Source organism: Lytechinus variegatus, chromosome 4 (assembly GCF_018143015.1).
Source record: "Lytechinus variegatus isolate NC3 chromosome 4, Lvar_3.0, whole genome shotgun sequence".
Taxonomy (NCBI): Eukaryota; Metazoa; Echinodermata; class Echinoidea; order Temnopleuroida; family Toxopneustidae; genus Lytechinus; species Lytechinus variegatus.
In genome coordinates this window covers 55,719,445-55,738,389 of record NC_054743.1, presented here as the reverse complement: position 1 = coordinate 55,738,389, position 18,945 = coordinate 55,719,445, and the positions used below count along the sequence as shown (strand labels likewise).

Here is an 18,945-nt window from a genome sequence, read left to right as displayed (position 1 = left end):
CTTCCTAATGATCAATATATTATAATACCTGGATCAGACCAAATCTTAAAAAAACTTTTTAACAAACTATATACAAATTTAATAAACTTACGTTGTAAGGTTAGTTCCATAAAAATATATATATACATTTTGTCATGTGCCCTTGTTGACTTCAAACATAGGAACTAGAACTATCAATGTAGGTTACCAATGCCCCACCTGTATGTCGTTACCATGTCAACAGTTTCCAACACATGAACATAAATGTCTTAACTATTCTTACCTCAAGACTAATGTGTGAGATACATATCATGATAATTGCTTATAAACTGATGAAGTAGTACAAACTGTTTTTTTTTGCAATTTTTTTTAAATATGGCATATGTATTTACCACGGCAACATGTTTTGTGACTTATGGAAGCATTATTTCCTGCACATTTTTACCTCGAGACCAATTTGTGAGCCACATTTCATTTCATTTCAAACTTCGTCTGGTAGGGCATTGTAAATAATTACCGTAATGCAAAACAATGAACAAATAATATAACTACGTTATGTAATATAGTATTTACACAATATACAGACACCACTTTTAATCTATTTACATCATATACTATGTGATTTGATACAAGTACAGTAACAAGCAATATTGAGAGTTTGTAGAGATTGTTGAACATAATCCGGTTTTTTAATTCAAACTTATACCGTTATAGCGAACCATTTATGATTACCCATCTTTTCCTGCACGCCAGTTTAAGGTTTACCATGCATTTTTGTCACGTACTTCGCATTCATGTTACTGCCCTGTATTGACAAAAATGGTTTTCCTGATCTCTTTTGTGTTATTTCTCTTTAATTTTGTGCAATTTGCAGGCAATAAGGTTTTTCCTTTTTCTGATTTTTTTTTATTATTCATATTATTTACAACAATATTTCAAAAAAAGATGCACTGTACAATAATAATAATAGGCATTTATATAGCGCCATCTATCTAGAAATATTCTATTCCGAGGCGCGATGTCGTTATTATTACCCCGGCTTTAGCTCGAGCTGCCTTTCAGCGCTCATGCATTCAATCCCTCTAAAAACTTTTTTTACATCATTCTCCATTCATACCCACTTTGAATGATTGTACTTAAATATATTATGTTGTATTTGCTTATGTCAAGATGAACAAACAAAATATTACATGCCATCGCGGGAAATGGGAAAGAGTGAAAAATTAAATGAAATTATGAGATGATAGAAACTCATCGGATTTTGTTTTTGTTTGGTCATCCCATCAATATCTACAGTATACAACATGCTACAAAACAAGACATCGAACCAATGATGTAATGAGCAAAATAGAATTATAATTTGTTTTTTAATAAACATATTAGTAAGTTTGTATTTCTCTGCTTAGATTACGTTTGGTTCAAATCATGTAGTTACCCTATTTACAGACGATTCAACTTCATTTTCACACATTGGAATGATTGCTTGTTTCTAAACAAGATTATAACAATGTAAAAATTCAATGAAAAGTAATTCTTTAAACAAGAAAAATAGAGTAATAAGTATCGTATTAGGCATTAGAAATCAATTGCGTACGAACGTCCATTATTGTTTAAAGGTTGTAACTGCTCGGTAAGAATGAAATATCTAATAGAATTATGACAATGTTCGATCAAACACAACCTTTCATGGTACAGGACGGTCATACAGCTGCAGTGGTTATGTTTGGGTATCTTTTTATCTTCGAGTCTTTGAATCGGTTGGTCACAAAATAATTTAAGGACCCGTCCACCACCAAGAAGATAAATTTGAATGAAATAGGGGACGCAAAACAAGTGTAACAAGCGAAATTTCTTCAAAATCGGATGTAAAATATGGACCGACGTTTTCAGTACCGAATTGTGACGTCACGGTGTCATGGCAATGAACCGGTTGGTTCTAAACAGAGTCGCTGCTGACAATCGTTTATACACATTCTAATTTTGAAAAATGATGATGTGTTTGTCCCTGATTGTTACCATTATTGTGAGGTTGCAAGCGATGAAATTCCGATAGCAACCTTCTTTTCCTGAGAAACACGTGCTTTGTGATATGAGCAGTTCGCAATACTTCCGGGTTCACTTGTTTAGAACCAGGCCGCCATGTCACCATGGCAACCGACGTCGTCGCTTCAGTAATCTATAAAAGTTTAATAGCTTATACACTTTTTAAAGAATCTCGCTTATATCCACAATACAGTTATACATCCATGCAGTATTATCCAATGCATGGACTTTTTACATAAGGATATCAATTGTCACTGAATCACCATAGATTGCAACAATGGCACATAGCATACAGGAATACTTGATAATGAAACACAACAGGAATAATGAGTCGGTTACTGTATTAATTCTTCATTTGCATAACGACCAGAATGCGCATACAGCCCCCCCCCCCGAGTATTACGCAGGGTCGGCGTGAGCGGGGACTGCCGGGGAGAGGCGGGCATTCAACCCTTAACAAAATCATGCCGTGGCCAATGTTGCTGAATTTCATTTGGTTTATATGTTTTTTTACTTTCATCCTGCCATGTTCCGCTGTCAATTCGGCCTTGAGGTGAAAGAAGCAGTTCGTGATAAGGCATTGATATTGCACAAACTGCATGCGCAGAAGATGAAAAATCACTTAAATCCTAAGAAATAAATGTACAGTTCTGGTTTACCCTATGCATATTTCAAGATAGATGCAATATTGTGATTGATTGCCTTATATTTATAATCCCTTTTTTATTTTTTATCCTAATATTCAAGAAATGCATGGCTCATATTATGTAGAGATCGTTTATCTCTTAATTTGATTGAGGTAAATATGTGCGTACGAAAGCCAGCGGATAAAATGATAATATAATTTATTCAGAAAAATCGGCTGCTTCCTAATTTTGCTGCTTCAAATCTAAAGCATGTTGACTGAAAAGCATTCTCTAACACAGGGCATCAGCCAACATAACTAAAACCAGTAAAGTTGTGCTTTGACAATAATGAGATATACGCCATGGTAGTCGCCATTGTCAAAATACCTGTATGTTCTCGTTAAGATGCACATTATCATTGGGTGGCGGATCTCGTTCGATCAAAGAAATGATAGCGTTGAATGTCTAATAGGTCCATGATTTAACCGACACATTAACAAATGGTTGAGGTGTGGGATCTTCCTTATCAGTAAATCTGTTCCAATTATGGTACTCCGAAATAAAATAACTCATGGCTTCTTGTTGGCTGCCATCCTTAAATATTAAGCTCGTCTGATTCGTCATGACCTTGATGCCGCAACTTCATCTTCAAAACTTCTTACTGTATAGAGGTGTGTGAGAGAAGAAAGAGAAATATACACATATTAATAAGGCTGTTGTGTATTGGGAGTAAAAAAAAGACTAATAATAAAATGAGAAAATAGAGAAAGAGAAATTAACGAGTAATACAAAGAGAGATTCGCATTTAAAAGACTCTGGGGAGAAATTGAGGGGAGAGGGAAAGGAATAAATAGAAAGGGAGAGGGGGCGTTTGCTCAAGGAGGGGGGGGGGGTATTACACAATGATAGGGTTGCAAAGTGCCGGAAACTTTCCGGAGACTTGGGAAAATTTCTATGGAATGTTTTGGGAATTTTCATTTTTTTCACAAAAAGTGACAAATTCTGTTTTTAAAAACAAAATTATAAATTGATATCCTCGAATATTATATTTTGCATTTGTATTTAAAATTTTCTTCATTCTTTAAATTGCCCAGGCTATATATTACTTATCAAACTGTAGATAAAAACATTATAGTCCATGTATCCATTACACGATGGAGCATTAATGCTTTTCAATTCAACATGGAAAAAAATAAAACTTTGCATTACACTATTTTTTATTTATTTTTCATTTTTCCTTGAATGTCAATACTTTTTATGCCATTTTATAACACATTAAGACAATATTGCCCCCCCTACATATAGTCTGCACGCACAGACCCTTATTAAAACTTTAATCCACAAGTGGGTCTTCACACAAGACTAGCACAAATACAACTTTCTGTTGAACAAAATGATCTTTTGGAGTCATTGGCCGAAACTTTAGGCTGCATATTCAGACCACTTTCCTCGAGGAAGGGTTTGCACGTGTCTACTGTGCAAAGCCTTCACTCGAGTTAAGGATATGAATGTGCAGCCTACTCACGACTTGTGTACTGAAGGCCCTCTCGCTCAAGCAAGTTTTGTATGTGTTAGTCTTTGTGTGGAGACCCACTTGTTGATCAAAGTTCCATCCATGGTCTGTGCCTGCAGACTAGGCATGCACAGCATACTAATCCCACCAGTGGCAATGGCACTGGCTTGCGTCTTCAAATGGGAAAAATCAGGTCCAGGAACAAAAATGTTACATTGCTAATTTATTTCTAAAATGCTCCCCTCCACCCACGAAAAAAAATTGGGGGGGGGGGAAGAAATATTACAATAATGGTTGACTTTGAAAGCAATCAAGATGAATAGTTTTTCACAAATGGAGACAAATAGATGCACTAAGTTTGTTGACCTCAAATGAACTTTGACCTTCATTGATTGAGATTGAGAAACTTGTTATTAATTACATATCTTTTATGCTATTAAATGACAATCTCATATCAGTTTCATTATATTTGATCTACACTACTTGAACCAGCAATCTGTATTCATACTCATCAAATTAACGCCACAAACAGCAGAAAGTTCTCACTTCTGCGATGCAGAAATAAATAATGAATAACAATAATGTTATAATTATCATTAATAATGATTATCCTCATCTGCTGCAAAAGGATTAGAATATCCAATAGGCATCATTGCATGAACAGTTTAAATATATCCCTTGTGTAAAGCATTTGCAGTGTACATGTACTGCCATCGCACGTAGCATTCAGCCAATTAAAACAGTAATCAACTGTTACTTTAAATTCATTGAAATTCTGCATTGCATGACTATCTTAGCATAATATTTGGCTTTAAACTTGCTGACAAAGCACAATCAAGCTTCATCTGCCACGGTACCCCTTTCCTTTCCTGTATATAAATATCAGAAAATGTCTATTTTTTTGAAAATTCCCAACATTCTTTAAAATTCCAGTAAATTGCCAAGAATTCCCAAAATTCCCAATAATTTCCAGTTTATTCCCATGGAAAGTTTCCACTTCGAAAATTCCCAAGAATTTTGCAACCCGACACAGTGACCTTTATACACTCTAAAAAATGAAGTGCTGATTCAGCTCTTAAAGAGCGTGTATAGTGACTGCACTTCGGAGTGCTGATTTGTCTAGTTCAAATTTGCACTTCATTATTTAGAGTGTATTAAATTGGATTCAATTGGGCATATGAATATGAAACAGGCCCAAGTCCTCAGAACGTCATTTCGAGAAAAATGGGGAAAAATACTGGATATTTCATTTTGGGCAATTAATGTAGGCCTATATTTGACGAAATTACAGAACATCATAAAACAAATTGAAGTATCATATGACAAATTAAGTGTATATTTTTGAGGAACATTAATGTTCACGATATTTGTGGGTGGGTTCTTTTATCTGGTGAACTTGGCTTGCTTTACGAACTTGGGACATTCTTACATTCATATACGTGGTAGAATTCTGTAGTAAGTAGTAAAGGAATCAGAGAGGTCGCTATGATATGAATGTAAGAAAAGCCCATGTCCTGGACTTGGGCTTTTCTTATTCTCATACCAGATTTTTCCTCCTTTACTTAAGACATTTCTGAGATGATTTTAGATTTATCATTTATACACAAAATGAGTCATTGTAATAATTTCCCATATGTAACTCAATTTCACCAAAATCAGACTTGTGTTGTTTTTATATCCAGATAATATATTAAATTCCTTATTCTATTTCCATTCGAAAAATAATGCTAAGTAATATAAATCCGAAACAATGTTACAGATGAACATTCTTACTTCGCAAAAAAATGCAATTTAGCATATAAATGGAAATAAGGGGGGGGGGGGTAGCTCCACTAAAAGCAAACCTTGTAATGCGTGAATCCTCCTTGGAAATGAAAAAAAAATATTATAGACATATTTATGTATGCGTACATATTATAAAGGAAAAAAAAGAAATGAAACAGAAAGATGGAAATCAGATTTATGTAAACATATTTTAAATCACTGACCAAATAAAAAAGCTAGTCACACAAAGAGGTCTCCGCTGAGAAGGATATATTGCGCAATTAGAGAGGAGAAAAAGAAGAGAGAGTGAATTACAAGACAAAGAAGACAAGACATAACAAGATGCAGGACAAGACAGGATAAGAACATCATAAGTAAATAAGAAAAAAATTGAGGAACGCAAGTTGAGTGGGGATTATTTATTAGGACAGGTAATTTCGATTTAGCGTGTGTATAGTGAGTTCAGTAAATCATCGTGTACCATGCTGGGAATGTACTCATTAATAGGTTCACAACGTGATCAGATGAATATATTTCATCACTGACTAAAAAAAATCATGTTCGATTTCCAGATACCGCATTGTAAGCTAACGATGTATTCTTTGCATCATCAGATGGTCTCGTTATCATTATGGTCAAGTGATCAAGTTCTTTGTTGAATAGTCATTTAGGTTCATGAAGATTTCAACTATGTCTAAATAACCATGATAATGTAAGAAAGTAGCAGTAGCCATGCCAGGGGTGAAAGAATTTGGTTACTTTAGCTAATTTCAGGTATTTGTTTTGCCATTGATTTTCAGTTCGTATTTTTATTCCTGTCTAAAAAAAAGTATGGGAGATCATCTTAATTTCAACTCTTTTAAACACTCTAAACTTTAGTCAGCTCGTGTTATTTTTGACTACCCCCCCCCCCCCGAATGCAGATTTACAATGTGATTTCTCTGCTTAAGACTACGCGACCCAAAACACATATATTGCTTCATTATAAATATTCGAGGGCATACTTTCTATCAGAATATTTAATATAAGGAGATTAGATGGAAGAGCACAATGCAAGAATAAGATTTACTTTGCATACTATATTTGGTTGTATATCTGAAAAAAGGCAATGATGCTTGCCATATATCATGGCCAATTGTGAATGGAGACAGAAAATTCGTATATGAGAAACAAACACGACAAAAGACACCTAGCTAATTCCTCTGTATAAGAAACTTGAATCTGTTGAAAAAGTGGAATGTTTGATAAAACGAGGTCTTATGACTTACCCAACTGGGTTACCATGTTCTATCTCGACCTTTACCTTATGATCATCATCGGAATCAATACTAGAACGATCTAAACTCCAATCTAATCTCCAATCAGTCCCACATCGTATGAATCTAATAGTATTAACGTGTAGAGAAGAAATATTTTGTGTATCTTATATGGGGGAAGGCTGGTGTTTGGTGGGTCTGCTCTGGGGAACGCAAAGTAAAAACACCGGCAAAGGCGGAGACAAAACTGATAAGTTTAATTATTTGTTGCAGGGATTAGATTGTAACTACAAGGAAACTAGATTTACAACAAATGAAATGAAATAAAATGTTAGAGCAAGGTATTGTCGTCCTTAACCAGAAGCGCGCTTCCCCATGCATGCCCATTGCCCATGAACACAAAGTGAAATGTAAGACAACAAATCATTACGCTAATTCAAGTATGGAAACATTTGGTAGGATCTAAACTATGTTACATTATAATAATCATGTCAATACGTGGGGTTCCACATTGTAGACAGACATGCCAAAGAGGGATTTAATTTTAAAGTATCATAGCTTTTATCTCTATATGGTATAGAGCAGCATGGCGCATTTTCGGGTTTTTTGCTCTATGATGAGCATTTATTTTACGTTATACATGCACTGTATATGCATGATGTATTATATTCAAAAGTACATGTTTAACATTGTCACGGAGTTCCAAAAGGGGTTCTTATTATAATTTCAGGAAAAACCTACTCTCCACAATAAAGAATCAAACCTTGAAAAATTGAAAATGGTGCACCTATATATCAACCGATAAACGCTCGTCATGACCAAACGGAGTATCAAATAAACTGAATATATCATACCTTGCGCTCTTCAGAAGTTTGAGGTCGTCCGATGATCTGAAAGCTTGAATGATGTTTCTAACCTCACTATTACCGATGTTGAGATCTGTGAATGTGACCTTGACAAGCTGAAATGAGACTTTGTGAAGTGCATTGGGTAGTGAAGTGGGATCATCGTGGAGAGAAGCCGGTTCCCAAGCATACTCATATGTTTGAATGGTGAGCTCTGTCGCTGCTGGAAGATGGATCCTCTGGATGACGTCACATCTGATTGTGCGCCGTACCTGTATGGTGATCCTCTTCACATTGTCAAACATCGATCCACAATCCTGCCTTTCGTTTAGTGTCCTATCAGTAACGGTCAGATCACTCACATTTGAGCTCGTGTTGCAGTTACCCTACAATTGATGAACAACAATAATAAAATGAAGCTTGTGTACATGCCGTGCAAATACATTATTAAAGGAGACACTCGAAGAATCCAAAGTATTTTATAATGCCTTTTTGTGGTCATCATTGTAAAGGGGAAGTATTACTAATCAGATATATAACTTCACTTTTCAAAATAGTCATTAGAGTTTGCAGAAATCAGCTCTCAAAAATGATTTATTTTCATGCCATATTTCTGCCTTCCATCGGTCCTCTTGCGAGCTCCAGCTGAGTGACGTCACACAATGAGCGTGAGCAGCTGAGCTGACAGCAGCCCATTGAAGACGATCTTTCCAATCAGCGTTTTTTGCTCTTAGAATTGTTTATTCCTCACAAGATTGGTCTTGTTATATAGATAAAAGTTTGAATTTACTGAACAGTGAAATAAAGTGCACATTTAACGTATTTTGGTAACCGATATTTAGCTTAGAAAAAATGATTTTTTTCAAGAAATATATTTGAATAAACAAAGCATATTTTCACTTAGAAATCACACTTGCGACAAATTGATATTATAATCAATATAAAGCATAGACATTCTTCGTCACGACTGAAAAAAATTATGAAATTTCATTACGTAACAAAGTCAGGAACCACAAAATAACATGGCAATATCCATCGCGAAATGATTGAAATTGCAGTTGAATTGCCGAAACATGATTAGCCCACAGCGGCGAGCGGACTTTGTTTCACATATCTTAAAAGCCCATCTCGATGTAGGGAATGGTCTGTGGCCAAACGTATTGGCCATCGTTTTGTCGTGTGCGAGGACCCTGGTTCAAACCTCGGATTCATCTGGGTATTTTTTTTTTATTCCTTCTCGTCCCTACCCAGCTTTTTTTTCTTGTGAAATCCCATTCAGACCTGTATTTATCAAATCTTATTTAATTGCTGCTTTTGATTTTCAAGTTCTTGATTAGATTCTACTCTTATTTGGGATGGGAGGGGTACAGGATGAGTTAAAAGTCAAGTCCACATCAACTAAAAATTATTTGAATAGAGTAATTTCCCTTGCTGGTTTTACTCAAAACAGTCACAAAACAATGATATGCAAATTAGTGTTGTCACTCACATCACATTCGTTTCTAATTTTTTTGTGGCATTTTGTGTTTTAATTCTTTGCAGATTTGAGTATAGGAATTTCTTCATCCGAACACAATAGGTTACATTTACCGAACTGTAACTCTAAATGTTATTTGGAGGAATTAAAATCCCTCTGAAAATTTTTCAGAAAATAAATAGAAAATTAAATATCAAATCTACATGTCATGTAAATATATCAAACAACAAAATACAAAAGAACTTAGTGCGTGTGACATAACGGTTAGTGTAATTTGCACATCGACACAGATGAGCATTTCATCGTTTTATAAATTAGGCAAAATTTCTCAATGTTAGAGTAATAATTATATAAATTTGAATCAAAGTTTTTATGAAATTTCCTGCAATATCTTATTTTTCTTTAAATTCAAATGAATTTTTGATTGTGTGGACTTCTCCTTTACTCTTAATGTAGGGAATGCATAGCAATATTTATCCAGAAACAAAATTGTCTTAAAATATGCAAATCTGTAATTGGGCACATGTTCACTTTTCTTTCATCCAGGCCACTTCCTCACACCCACCAGGCTTACAGTCTTAGAACAAAAAAAAATGATGAACCATCACACAACAGCACACAACATTCAGTGCTTCACAATAAATATTTCACTTCTGTTCATACATGTACATGCAATAAATATTGTGGAAAACAAATAAAAGGCGTACCCATATTCAAATACCGTTTAAAAGGACAAATATATTATACCTTTCGAGAAAAATCAGCACGTTAGATATCTGATAACAAAACACAAATATGGGGCACTGCAAGAAACTTATGTTCCATTGCAAATCAAGCGTAAGTTTTAAATTCAAATTCAAGCGTAATAAGGTCGAGTTGCAATAGCAGTTCAACTACATGTACATGTTTGTCTTTAATCAAAGGACTTACCCTTGATTTGGGACGTGTGATTGATTAGAAAATTTCTTGCAAAATGCCCTAATAACATTAAAATTGTTTTTTCGTTTTAAGTTGTGTGTTCTTATTTTCGACAAGCTGTATTCCTCTCCAAGTCAATTTTTTAGTTCTCTCCAAAACTGTGCTCAAAATCGTTTCCAAGATCGATAAAGATAAATTTTCTGTTGCATCATTATCAGTCCAAAACTTGCACCGTAGCTCCTGGAAAGAGTGACGAAAAAATGGCTATATCCAAATCAGTAAGAGGACATGATGGAATCTCCCAGATTGAAGTAGCGAGCAGAGACCAGAAGTCACCAGAGTCAGCAAGTGTGCAGATCTGTGTGTAGAAGAGAGAAAAAATAAAGAAATAATTTAAATAATCAAATCAAAGTATGAATTTCATTATCTTGATGATTGACGACGTGCGGTGGCATGTAATTCCCGGTCAACAACAAATAATAGTAGGTTTAGACACCTGAAAAATTCCACTCAGAACACTGGTGCTCTACCTCAACGCTCAAGTGATGTTTGTGTAGGCCCCACTCTACTTACCGCTTAGCGGTAGTGAATCACTTGAGGTACGGTACTCTGTGTCATTACAAAGAGTGCATTTATCTTCATTGTTTTATGTTGAAGGCACTACGCATTCATATGTAGAAGCACTCTAATCAGAAAGAAACACCAGACTCTAGTTTTGGCCAGGAATCAGCATGATCAGGGTAACCACTGCTGTCTTGCTTCATGACATCGGCATTATGGTGATATAATTCTGTGTATCTGGATGTATACGATACAGGGCCCTCCTGAGCATAAACGCATTGGGTACTAGACCTGTGTATAATAAAAACTTAAACATTTGGCCTTATCGTGAAAACATTCGGCCTTATCGTGAAATTTGGTGTTTGTGCGCTCGTTGTGTACAAAGTCAATGGGAGTGGATCACCGCCGTTGACGAAATAAACGGCAGTGAATGGACTGGTGACAAAAACTACGATAATGCCAAACATTCCTCTGAAACAGCATATTTTCAGCCATGGTCCATGCCAGTGCTCATGCTCCTAAATAATTTAATCGCCTGAGTCCTGACCAGTTTATTTAGAAATCTGACTGAAGTCTTTGTGAAGAAAAATCTGCTGGAATTGTGCAAAAACATTATTTCTAAAATAAAGACTTTTTAATTTTAATAGTAGTCATGCCAAAATGCATGATTCTAAAATTATATCAGATCTGTATCTGTCATCTGACCTGAATGCATCGTCAGAACAAGTACAGACTACAGTTTCCAAACATGCTTACCTTGACTTTTGACTGGATCAAACAGTGCAGCGTTAAACCTGCATCGGCAGCAAGTGAGTGGGACCGTACAGCTTGGAATCAGAGCAACACAACGAAGACTGTCGAGTGGACAAAATCGGTCTTTCCAGTTCATAATTCAATAAAAATGGATAAAGTAACACAGTTCTGGTTCTCTTATAGTCTGAAGATGTCGAAATCGGATATCACAACACATGAAGAAAACGGTAAATTCGAAGAAAAATAGAGACCAGGAAGGTGTATCAGTGTATTATGCACAGAGAGATAGTGTGTAGTCGATCATGTGACGTCATTATTCTCGACTGTTTTCGATCGCGTGAATGTCTGCCTGGGGGCGGCTGGGGGGCTGAGAAGGGTCTCTATTAATTTCATTTCTTGCATTTCCACAACATCTGTAAGACTTTTTAGTGACATATTTGTGTATAAAAAGACAAGACCTTTCCATTCATATATAATTTGTCTATAATCATCACTTTCGTGAATTTTCTTTGTGTGTATCCTTTAAGACAACAGATGAATTATTGATCCACAAAGTCATGTAAAATGAACAATAGAATTTACACAACGGAGGAGAGAATGGAGAGAGAGAGATAAATTATTCAAAACACTAAAGATGAAAAATCATCCTTAACAAGTCATCAATGAAGTGTTTTCTTGTCAGTTTAATCATAATTAAACGAATGCATTAAAATTGATTCCTATTTTTCCTGCACCCATATTCAGAATATGCTTTCGAAACTGAAGGCTAAATTCACTTATAAACTAACATGTCTTGCAAATTATTTCATGAATAAGAACAGCGAACCTATAATTGCTCAGAAAATAAAGCGAGACAAATGAAAGAAATAGCATAGCACTGATGATTTCATCGAAATTTGATTTAAAATGAGAGCTTATGGCATAGATTTTTGTTTTGTTTTCACAAAACACACTTTGTGTAGCATACCGATATGCAAACGAGATAGTCGATGCTCCTAATTCACTATCCATTTCGTAATTTCTCGTTTTAAATAATATTTTTATTTTTACAGTAAACATGGTAAAGATACTCTACATCAAAACACAATGACGTTTCAACAATGGAAATTTACACTGTAAAAACTGCGGTGTTAAAACTGACACCAATTGGTGTTAATAGAGGACCACACCCTGAGGTGTTAAAATTACCCCCTAGAGATTAAGCATAACACCAAAGAGTGTAAATGTAACAAAAGGTGTTGTAATAACACCTATATGTGTAAAAACTAACACCACCAATTTGACACCGGTGTAAAATAGGTGGTGTGGTCCTCTAAGTACACCGGTTAACACCGCAGTTTTTGCCGTGTACTTGATTAGAGACAAATCAAATTTGTTTTACATGATGAGAAATATATCAAAATACAATTGTAAGTGGGTGACTTCATCGGTTTCCTCATCTGCTTGATAATTAAAATGTGTACATAACTATTTTATGAATTTGAGCAAAATCTCATTTGACATCCGGTTTTTGAACAAACTAGAAAGTTCTTTTTATTTTTATTTTCATTCAATGTAACCCTTCGAAGTGCAGCAAAATGGTACGCGGGCTCGGTATGGCTAACAACTCCACACCCTAGTACATTCATCAGTGTAATCACAATCTGTGGCTGAAAGTAATAAATATTTTGAGGGGCAGAGCGTGGAAAGAGAGGCAAAAAAAACAGCGATAGATAAGCAGCGAATAAATTTGTTTGCCTTTGTAATAAAGGAACAATCATGTTGTGATTTTCATCTGTAATTCGATGTTCATTTATTGCTATGCCGACGAATACATCTACATCTCTTTTTGAGCCTGATATGCCCCCTAGTGTATCAAGATTGTAGTTTAATCATAACAGCTGAAATCAAAATTAGAATTAAAAAAATAAACAAATCTAATTCACAGATCCCAATACAGAGGTAAGAAAACGAGAAATTGATTTATATAGAGGACCAGAACAAAAATGTCACGCACCACATTTTGGGAAAGTTTATCCTGCTAAAATATCCCGCATAACACACCTTTATTTAATCTGCTAAGTGTTAAACCTTAATCTGCATTACGAAGTGTAAGTGTTATATATCCAAAAGTAAATTTAGATAACAACTTTGCGTAATTGGGTAAAACTTACAGGCCTATTCGTCATGTGATACATATTTATCATGACTATACTAGTAATGCAGACGAGGTTAATGGGTCAATCAGTTTTAATACTCGATATGTTTTCAATAAAAATTTAGCTTTGATAAAAAGCTGTCCAAACCTCCGAAATTGTAAGTTTTCCATTGCATTAAAAAGCCCTCATCAAAAACACAATACGATTCGAAAATTAATAGGAAAAAACACATATATCTGATTGCATTATGCTTAAATCATCAGTTCATTATGTATCATTTGGTAGAGCTCAAGAATCAAATAAGGGGGCACTAATTCCTTACTCATTTGTTCTAGATTCTTTAACGAAAATGTAAACAATGGCCAAAAGACTTATACAATTTTCTACTGTTAACTATTAATCGACAATTGATATATTAACAATTCAGTAAAGATATGTACAATTTCACCTTACATGAGGCATCATTGCCCCATTAGACAAATTAATGGCAGCCGAATGACCAGCATGAACAAAAATCAGAACTTGTATTGTTTGCTTGTAAATGTAACTTTTTTTACATGTAAAAACCTCCTGACATATATTACCTTTGCAGATGATGCCATCGATGATGATGTTGAGTAGAAGTCATCATGATACCGACCGCAGAGTTTGAGGTTCTTCAGGTGATTCATCTTACAGATGAAGAGAGCGAGATCACGTGATGCAGACGGACGTTCACTGAGATTCTCTCTGAGATGAAGAATCTCAATCTGATATAATAGTAACATAAAGATGAAATCAAGGTTACAGTACATTAATTGGTAGACAGGAATGTGAATATTAAAATCCAAGTTATCATGAATATCACCCAGGAAACAACACACCAATCTAGTATGGCTGTAATCATGGTAATACAAAGTGATATCATAATATAAAATCTTAATCGAAATCGTGTTTTGCATAGCTGCTAACATACCACACTCCGTATTTTTGAAAGTATCACCCCGATTATTAACTGGAAGAAAATACACAATAAAAAAGGGTGAAATATATAGTCCTTCATTTAAAGCATAAATCTAACAAACTTCATTACTTACGCCATGAAAAATACCACATTAAAAACATACTGAAATTAATGATTTTCATACTACAGACTAATGCTAATATTGGACGAGTCTATCAACTTAAGCGACTTCAGTTCTGGATGTGTTTATCACATTATGTTTTATTTCACAGAAATGAAGCATATAGTGGCAAAGTGATATAAACTTTAAAAATAAAAGTTTTGACTGAAAAGTAGACGCAAATTTTACTTCTTGGGCCATTGTCTGAGGTACATTCATTACAAATCCTTATGCAAAAGGTAATTAGACAACATCATAATTTCATGAGATACGAATGCATATACATGTAAAGTTTCATTGAAACAAATGGAAAGAAACGAACCAGAGAGAAAAGAAACGAATTTTGTGTTCATCTTCCGTGCTCATGAACAATTCAAATGAAATGAGCTTTTTACCCTATACAGATTTTGGTTCATATTGGTAATGTAGAGAATGTGCTAAAAGAAATCTTTTTTCCCGATCGTTTTTAATTATTATTTTTTTTTACATCGATAGCACTAATCAAACATTTGCTGTTTTTTACATAATAAAGGACTGGACTAATGTTTGTCATTTCGAATATTGTATGCATCTTGATGGCTGTATATTAACTTTGAAATGACAAATTGCCTTTTTCATAAACCTTGCAAAATGTAACTAGATTTATTTTTTTTCAAAACACACAAAAAAGAAAGCTTTAAATCTAGATTATCATGATTAAAACGAAACCAAGGCGATCATGATTATATGCTTATCCCTAGACGCTTCAATAATTAGAAGGTAAAAATAGGTTTAAAGAGGCAAAAATATACCTTTCAGATAATGCTAAAGATTATTTTAACGTAATATTTTAGACATCACGTACATTACCAGACTGACGCGTCTGTCGTTATTTGTTCTTTCATCGTTTGTTTCTATTATATACGTACTTGTCAACAGGGGAAAAGACTAACAAGTAATGGTTCATTTCAATAAAAAAAATCAAATAAACCCCTACCTCCTGACCTTTGACAAACCTAAAATAAAAATGTTAATGGTCTAATATCATTCAAAAAGGAAAATGTAAAGTACATTGCGTCACCGAAAATAGGGACACCGGAATAAATGTATTTTTTGCCATTAGAATCGTAACTTCTCCTCATAAAATTAATGGAAAAATAATTATGCTTCAATTCTTTTATTTGATACCTCAACATTTATATAACGCATGCATGACTGAATTAAAACAATGGAAAATGGTGCTACGAATCTAATTTGCACGAGAAAAATTTGCAATTTTTAGTCAGTTTTTCTGGCTTTTACTATTTTAGAAAAAACAAATAATACATCGATCAGCCATCTTTTCCTCTTCCATATGAGACCAAAAGCGTAAAATATGATTGACGCAAGGTTAAGAAAAGGTTGGATAAAAACATGCTTGATTTTTACCTATTCAACGGATGGTTGGAAACATGGGCGGAAATCCAGGGGGACAGGGGGTACGTGTCCCCTCTACTCAAAATAGTAGGGGGACACAATATCAAATGTCCCCCTACTATTTTTGGTCTTTGGTGAGGCTAAGAGATATATCACTCAAAAAGGAATAAAACGTGCGTTTTGAGACGAGATGTCCTTTTTTTTGCTTGCTTGTCAAATACATTTTCGTCGAAATGACCTTAAATTTTAGGTAATAGCCTTTTCTTTTTTTTTTTTTGCTTGTCAAATTTTCCAGACCCTTGTCCCCCCCTACCTTTTGGGATAGATTTCCGCCCCTGGTTGGAAACAAGCATCCCTCCCCTCCACAAACACACACAAAACCGCAGACAATAGGCTAACGTTGAATGCTTCTCGGGCTGGGGAAAGAAAGCCCTTTTTTGTTGCAGGCTGGGTTATGTCACTATAAGATAGTGAAATTAAGATTATCATGACTGATTGATAGATTGACTGAATTTATTCTACTTCTCTTTCAATTCAAACGCAAACTACAATACAAAGTTAAGTAAAATATAAAAGAAAAGGGAATCCACTTTGAAGCAATTATGTCTGCTCATTTGGGTTCCCTGGAATAGCGGATTATGATGAACTTATAATAATTAAGAATGTTTAACAGAATAATATAATAATACAAACTGGGCCAAGCGCGTTATGCCTATACACAATGTTCGAACTACATATCGTTCCTCTGGTATATAACATTTGACAAATTTTAGTTGAAGAAATTTAATATCCTTATCGCTTCATACTGCAATAATTGGAAGAAAATAAGAAACTGAAAATATACCTTTGCAGACGATGCCAAGTATGCCAACGTTGAATAGAACTCGTCATGAGATGTCGGTCTGTAGTATTCATCACCAAGACAAAGTTCCCTGAGATGGGGCATCTTACAAATGAACTGAGCCAGATCACACGATGCAGACCGACGTTGACTGAGATTAATGTAATGGATGTCAAGACACTCAATCTGGAATAATAGTGACATAATGTTGAAAAAATACGTCATCAAACAAGGGTCTAATCATGCTAATTGAACCATTGAACTCTATTCTACATTCGGTTAAATGAACAAACCTGGATCATCGACTTATTGTGAATTACTCTTCGTCAATCACATAATGTTATGAGAATCACAGTAATTAGCTCTAACAGCGATGAATGGAAATATAATTATTCTTAATCATGATAATGTTTATCTAATCAAAGGCTGTCAATTTGGCATATTTCCTTTAATGAAAAAACCTGGTCGGTGTTACGTGAAGATTCATCATGCATTAAATAGGCAAGGTGATCCGGGTATTATGTATTCGTTATGCAACATTTGAAATTTCTAAAAAGACATTGAAAAAGACATCTAAGGTCATTTCATCTCGTAAAAAAATAATGGATATGTCGGCCTATATACTGCCTTCTTACAAATCGCTTATGTTTTTCAATATATTTATATTCATATTTCTATATCAGCTGGAAACTATTAAGATACCATCCTTTCTACCTTTGTCTCATCTTCTCTATGACTTTGCCAGTGTAAATATATTTCCTTGCAGTTTAAATGGTACCCCGGGGTGAAATAATTATATCTAAATAATGTGAAATTCAACGACCAAAAACTGTAAATTCCGGCAATATCTGATGTATAATTTAATTATTGAATTTCAATACTTATTATTTTGCGAAAACAGTCAATTACGCTGTCAGGAAGACAGTATGCAATTGTTGTGCTGATGATTTCAGTTCCCGGCTATCTTTTGTTATGATATCAATACAAAATTAAACATTTGGATATGGTATGTCTCACTTGCAACGAAACCAGTCGGAAAAATACAACAGTGTTGTTATAAAAATCTTATTTTTGTTCATTCACTGTTGACAATGCTTGAATTAATGTAATTCATACAATATAAAAATGATATTGAAATGTCATCATAAGCGTCTTCATCATGGTCATTGCATATTCATGAAGACATGTATTAAACTGCTTCACCAAATGTAATGCAATCTTCGTTATTCCATGTAGTTTAGATCAAATTATCAACATGTTATTTCTCTGAGTTTGCTTTATCAATTCAAATTATATTGCGTTCAGCATGAAACAAGGCCTTAATAAAGGAATAGAACATACAGGTTACCTTTATTGTGAGCCACTTAGGTTATATGTCATATTCATTTAAATTTCGATTAAATTTGAAGGTACAAGAATATTCAAATCGTTTGTTTTAAATAGAAGAAACAGCCTCCGAATATATTTGATGAAACAATTAACATTCGAATGGCACCTATAGGTTCATAGTTTATTATTTGAACGTAATATTTTAGACATTATGTACATTACTAGACGGATGCGTCTGTCGTTATTTGTTCTATTATTATTTAAGTACTTGTGAACAAGGGAAAAGAGTAAGAAATAATGGATCATTTCAATAAACAATCAAATAACCCTCTACCTCCTGACCTATGACATATCTGAAATAAAAATTATAATGGTCTTTAATTATTCAGGAGAGAAAATGTAAA

At 34.4% G+C, this 18,945-nt stretch overlaps 1 protein-coding gene across 1 annotated transcript in view; it reads right to left on the bottom strand.

Annotated features, from left to right (window-relative positions):
* Nucleotides 1–7,968: 7,968 nt before the first annotated feature.
* The window catches only part of LOC121413079, a 29,737-nt gene continuing 18,760 nt past the window's right edge, over nucleotides 7,969–18,945 (bottom strand). The window contains exons 7-9 of the mRNA XM_041605843.1: nucleotides 17,216–17,398; nucleotides 14,458–14,622; nucleotides 7,969–8,412 (exon numbers count right to left, since the gene is read on the bottom strand). Coding sequence (XP_041461777.1) covers nucleotides 7,969–8,412; nucleotides 14,458–14,622; nucleotides 17,216–17,398 — 792 coding nt within the window. The remainder of the gene's footprint in view (nucleotides 8,413–14,457; nucleotides 14,623–17,215; nucleotides 17,399–18,945) is intronic.